General features: G+C 35.1%; 1 protein-coding gene across 1 annotated transcript; it reads right to left on the reverse strand.

The window, feature by feature from the left end:
- Positions 1–1,232: 1,232 nt before the first annotated feature.
- On the reverse strand, positions 1,233–5,134 carry LOC139693207 (zinc finger protein OZF-like). The gene is made up of 2 exons (XM_071591309.1): positions 4,334–5,134; positions 1,233–1,553 (listed from the first exon to the last, which is right to left on the reverse strand). The coding sequence occupies exons 1-2, from the start codon at positions 5,132–5,134 to the stop codon at positions 1,233–1,235; spliced, it is 1,122 nt and encodes a 373-aa protein (XP_071447410.1).
- Positions 5,135–6,549: the final 1,415 nt, after the last annotated feature.

Raw genomic sequence — 6,549 nt, forward strand, 5'->3', positions numbered from 1 at the left:
TTGGCTGGCCTTATGAAATGACTCCTAATTTTTGTTTTGATATTATTATATATATATATATACAGAAACAGATATAAGGAAAAGTGATAGGAACACATATAAAGGACGAACACAATAGAGGTGGGGAAGGCGGAATCGAACGGATCACAAGAGTAAAAATATTTCCTCAACCGGGACTCGAACACCGGATCTTTCCTCTTGCCGGGGATATATATATATATATATATATACATATATATATGTGTGTATATATATGTGTATATATATGTGTATATATATGTATATATATGTATATATATGTATATATATGTGTATATATATATATATATATATATATATATATATATACATGTATATATATGTATATATATGTATATATACATGTATATACATATATATACATATGTATATATATATATATATAATATATACATATACACATTATATATATATATCTATATATCATCCACTCAAGTTATGTTCCCCTAAATGTTAAAAAATGCATAGAAAATTTTACAAAAACCCTTTAATTATTTGGCTTTATGTGATGCTTCCTTCATCAATTGGCAGAAAACAACTTCAGATATTTAAAATTGAAGCATTAATATCATTATCAATAATTATAATTTAAGCCAATCTCTGCCATCATTGCTATGAACTAATGTATATGTAGCAAAATGGCTGTGGTTTTCAAAGATTTATTCCAAACATCTGGTCAAAACTTATTATTGTTCCCTTACAATGCATTCTGTAGGTTATCAGAATATGGTTAATTTGTTTTTTGGTGGTAATTAGGGATTTAATTTTAGTAAAAAATCATTTTCATCCAAAATTGGGCAAGTAACTATATTAAATTACCTTTTTTACATACGCATACATATTGCTGAATCCACAACCAGCAAAGAGGCAAGAGTAGCCATGATGCCTCATAATCTGGTCATTAGAACCTACCTTTAACTTAGTTTAGACTGTTGAAACCATCTAATTACCACTACACTCCATCATCTCCTTGGCCAACCACCTTCCATCCCTTCCCTAATCCCTTTAAAAATACCTCCTGCAAATATCCTCTATGCTTTTCTCCCAGCTTGGCATTCTGAATTAATAGCCCTGACATACCAGGTCGGCTTTGAAATAATTTGAATTTTCAGGAAAATATAGATTTATTTATTTACATACATGTACAAATTCTTAAAAAACTCTTCATAATACTCTTTCTTTCCCACCTGAATCTACTGATACACTAGTGGAGACGTGTCTGCCACACTCCTGAAGGCACCGTGAAACTCCATTTCTCTACATGGAAATGTCTCCTTTTCAGGAACATTGTAACACGCTTTTGAATTTTTAACCCATGGTCTCTTCCCAATGTTTCTTCCTTTCAGCTCTCTCTCTGGCTCTTCAAGTAAACAGCTAGACAGAAAAAAGTCACATGGTGCCAAAGTCAGGGGCTTTAAGGGGGCTGGAGGATCACTAGGATGATGCTCCTGGGACTTCGGTAATGATGAAGGAAGTGTGGCTAAGGGCATTGTCATGGTTGAGCTTGACTGTGTCTATTGCAGTGTTACAAAGTCAAAAAGCACACTTCGCACATGGAGGCACATCTTTCTACTTAGACTGCTTAGAGCACACTGACAACCAGCCGCATTGGAAGGGTGGACCCCCCAATAATTTTCCCCACTGGTTTCATAACGTTGCCATAGATAGACACATTATAATAAAATCTTGCCCATCACTGACATAATGGACCATGAATACATTTATAATATATTTGCAAGTGTCCTTTCATTGAACTTCTGTTTTGTTCACTTTGTTGTGGCAATAATGGAGAGAATGTGACAAGGAAGCTCTGATGATCGCCATTCCAATATAGAGGACTTTATTTCAAAAAATATATAGAAATATATATAACAGTAATCAACCCGAAGGTCAGCTTGGTATGGTTGATGGTAGAGATCCCCCAGTACCAAGCCCTATTTACGGCATGTGAGATTCACACATCAGGGTTTTAATAAGGAGGGACCAGTTCCTCAATTAACTGTGTCAATTATGTTTTCCCTAGAAGATCTGGTACTATCCAAAAAATCACTTCAGTTTGGGTGGAGCTGCAGGTGCCCAGAGTACCGTGCCCAGGAATCGAACCCAGGACCCTCCTGTTAGTAGTCCAATTCTCTACCCCCTGAGCTAATATGACCAATATATGTATATGTATATGTATATATATATATATATATATATATATATATATATATATATATATATATATATATAATGTACCTTTTTGGTGATTGACAGGATATTTATGAACTAATCTTCCCAAATTAATGTCTTTGTTGCACAATTAGATCCGTGTATTCACTATTAAGTTTACACAAGCAACAGAATGCCTAAATGAAACCTCTTAAACTTATTTCTTCATTAATTATACGGCAATGGAAGGCATTAGTCTTTACTTATTTGGTAATTTCAAATTCAGAAGGTTGGAATGGTAGCTGCATAAATAATATACATATATATATGTATATATACATAAACCATAAACACAGTAATCAACCCGAAGGTCGGTTTAGTAGGTTATGGTAGAGATCACCCAGCCCTATACGGCGTGTAAAAATTCACTAATCAGGGTAAGAGGGCCAGTTCCTTTCCCTGTGCCAGTTATGGTTTCCCAGGAAGATCTGGTACCCGAAAAATCACTTCAGCTTGGGGGAAGCTGCAGGTGCCCACAGTGCCTTGCACAGGAATTGAACCCAGGACCCTCCGGTTAGCAGGGTACATATATACATATATATATATATATGTATATATATATATATATATATATATATATATATTTATATTTATATATATATATATATATAAACATACCTACTTATATTAAATTATAGTTAATGGTTCATTTAAAGAATAAACTACATATAGTTTTCATTGCTTTAATTAATATTGTTTTGTTAGAGTCAAAAATACATATGTTAAACCTGCATTCCTTTTTATCACGAATTTCTCATGGAAAATAAAAATAATTGTGGCAAATCATTTAATTTTTATACAAAATGGTAGAAAGACATTTATCATAGCTTCTTGGCAGTGAAGATGTAATGGGTGGAATATTTTTCAAAAATATCAATTAATCCACAGTATGCTAATGCACTTCAATTACACAGGGCACATTCTGAAAGTACATTCAAAACAAATTCTCCAACCACTTTTCTGTCTGCTATATAAATGGATTAGCTCTGAAAGTAATACAATTATTTTTTAACAGTAATTTATTAAACAGATTTGCACAAATACTTCAAATTCTTCAAAGTACTGTCCTTGGGCCTCTACACACTTTTTCTCACAACTCTGCCATGACTGGTACATGCCCTGGAAGGTGTTTTCAGGAACCACTTGCAAGGTCTGGTCAGTGTGTCACTCAAGAGTTTTGGCATTTTGTTTCCAGACCATATTCAGAAACCTAGTTTTTATGACCATTGATGATAATGTCAAATTATCAGGATCATTTCTAATATTTTGCAAAAGTAGTATTTAGAGAGGTGACCAAAAGCTGAGGTCATTTGCACCAAAGGGGATGGGCAGGAAAGGATGAAGGGTAGAGAGAAACCTGGTGTCGGCATTAGCCTACTACTCTTTACAAAAGGCACCATGGGGTCTGCAGCTTAACGTCCCATTCGACGGACGGCACACTCACTCAAAGTGCCCTCCACAAAGCACCACAAGTAGGGATCGAGATACCTCTGAAAAATATTTAACACCGCTGGGATTTGAACCCAGGCCCTCTGGGTCAGAAGCCAGTACATTAGCCCCCACACCTACTCGATCTTTTTTTGCAAAAGTTCACTTGAAATTTCTACTCAGTTGGTCTTTCAAGATACTGCCGGCATTCAGAGATTTATAATAACTGATGTCCTGCCACTTCCAGAGATTGGAGGGCACTATGACTAGTTTCATTGCAAAGCTTAGGGTTTTCCTCACCTACTTCAAGAGGTTTGATCTGACTGAGTTTGATAGTAGCAGGGCAGGACATTCTGTTGTGTTAATTTTGGAATGCAACCTGTATGCTGCCCTGGTAATCTTTGGGAGGTGGATGTTACTGTCATGTTTGAGCACTTTAGTCAGTTATTACCAGTTTATGGACTTTGTTGTGTCTCTTGAGATCAAATTTATGTTTGAAAGATTTTGAGCATATTGGGCATTTGTGTGGTCTTTCAGAAGTGTGTGTCATCATGTGTCGTCCAAGATTTGCCTTGTCTGAGAATGCTCTGGAACAGATCTTGCATTTATTAGGCTTTTCCCCAGTGTGTGTCAACGTATGTCTTCCGAGATTAACCTTTCTCGAAAACCCTTTTAAACATAATGCACATTTGTATTGTTTGTCATCAGAATGTGTTGAGATGTGCGTATTAAAGTTTGACTTATCTGAAAACGATTTTGAACATATATTACATTTGTGTGGTTTCTCCCCAGAATGTATTCGCATGTGTTCTTTGAGGATTTTCTTGAGACCGAATGCCTTTGGACATTCCTGGCATTGGTATGGCTTCTCTCCAGCATGGACGCACATGTGAGCTTTTAGTGTTTGTTTCAGAGTGAATGTTTTCGGACATAACTCGCATCTGTGTGGTCTTTCCCCAGTATGTGTCAGAATGTGCCTCTGAACTCTTGTTTTATTTGCGAAAACTCTCAAGCACAATGCACATTTGTAAGATTCACGAGTATGTACCTTAATGTGCCTAGAAACATCTCTTTTTCTCGTGAAAACTCTCAGGCATACCGTGCACTTATGCTGCTTTTTGATCTCATGGCTCAACATATGACTTTCAAGGTGTGATTTTTGTTTAAAACCTTTCGAACATATTTTACATTTATGAGACCTTTCTCCAGTATGAGTCAACATGTGTGTCTGTAGGTTTCCTTTCCTTGAGAACGCTTTGAAACACGTGGCACAGTTAAAGAGCTTTTCATCAGTATGTGTTGAAGCATGGTTTCTCAGTTTGCTTTGATTTCTTAAGTTTCTTGAGCACCGTTGGCTTTGGTGTTTATTTTTCAAAGCATGCACAAATTCTACATGTTCATCAAGGTCACTTTTACACTTAAACACGTCCGAGCACAATTCACATCTGATTTGCATTACCCTTTTAAGGTGTACATGCATCACGTGAGCTTTGAGAATGTCCCTATCTGTGAATACCTTGTTGCAAATTTGACATGTGTGCAGGGATTTCTTTTTGTCAAGCTTTGCTTCAAGATCATGTTCTCTACCACCATCTGAAAAAGTTGGCATGGGTTAGTCCTACAATGAACAGCATTATGCTCTTTAGGATTAATTACATTTAAACACACTTATATATATATATATATATATTTATATATATATATACATATACATATATATATTTATTTATACATATATATATTTATACATATATATATATATTTATATATATATATATATATATATATATATAGATGATTTCATGACAACACAGAAGTGCCAAATAATAAATTGGACAGCAACAAACAATATTATTTCATCGGAAGATGGAGCAGAATTCCATCAAAATGATCAAGAAATAACATGTGAGTGATCTTTTAGTGTTTCTATATTATTTGTTGCTGTCTTATTTCCTATATTATATATATATATATATATATATATATATATATATATATATATATATATATATATATATATATATATATATATATATATATATATATATATATATATATATAATAATCAGACAGCACAATAGAACACAAAAAATTGAAACATTTAAAAGGACACTCATACAGTAAAATGTTAGAGCTTTCGGCCTTCTCTGAGGCCTTATCCAAGTAAGACTTAAATATGCTGGAGAGGGGAAAGGGTATTGGTGGGAAGGGGAGGTGTGGTGCAGGGAATGCTGGGAGGGAAATTAAAGATGGCGGTTAAGGGTGGGAATTTCAAAATATCAGAAAGTTAATATGTACCTGGATTCTCAAGTTCTCACCCCTATATTGGTGGCTGAATCAGGTAGGGATTCTAGGATGCTAAGAGCAAAACATTGGTCGAATGAAAGGTTGTGGGAATTGGGGTGTGAAGGGATAGGAAGAGAGGAGAAAGAGGCAGAATTGCAAGAGTACTGCTGATTGTTCATTCGGATGGATAATGGGGTAATGCATTTGCCTAAGTAAAAGGAAGTGCAATGTTTGCATGACAAAAGATAAATAATGTTTTTTGAGAGGCAATTAGCATGGGAATGAGGGAAGAGGGCAATGAGAGGTTGCAGGGAGAGGGGAGTAGATCTAATAAATAGACAGGTTTTACATTGGTGGCGGTTGCAAGTAGGGGAAATATTAGGAAATTTGCCAATCTCAAAAATCTTCTGAGATCCACCAACCCTTTGATGCCCCCCTGTGAACTTATTGAACATCAATGGGAAAAGTTTATAGAGCTGAAAGGAGATTATGTTGGAAAAATAAATACATTTCTATCTAAAATATTTGTGTTTTCTTTGTTGAGCTGGGTTATTCTAGGATTACCTTCATTACATACAAGTGAAA

This window comes from Hetaerina americana, unplaced genomic scaffold, assembly GCF_022747635.1.
Source record: "Hetaerina americana unplaced genomic scaffold, ioHetAmer1.1.p SCAF_45, whole genome shotgun sequence".
In the NCBI taxonomy this organism is placed as follows: domain Eukaryota; kingdom Metazoa; phylum Arthropoda; class Insecta; order Odonata; family Calopterygidae; genus Hetaerina; species Hetaerina americana.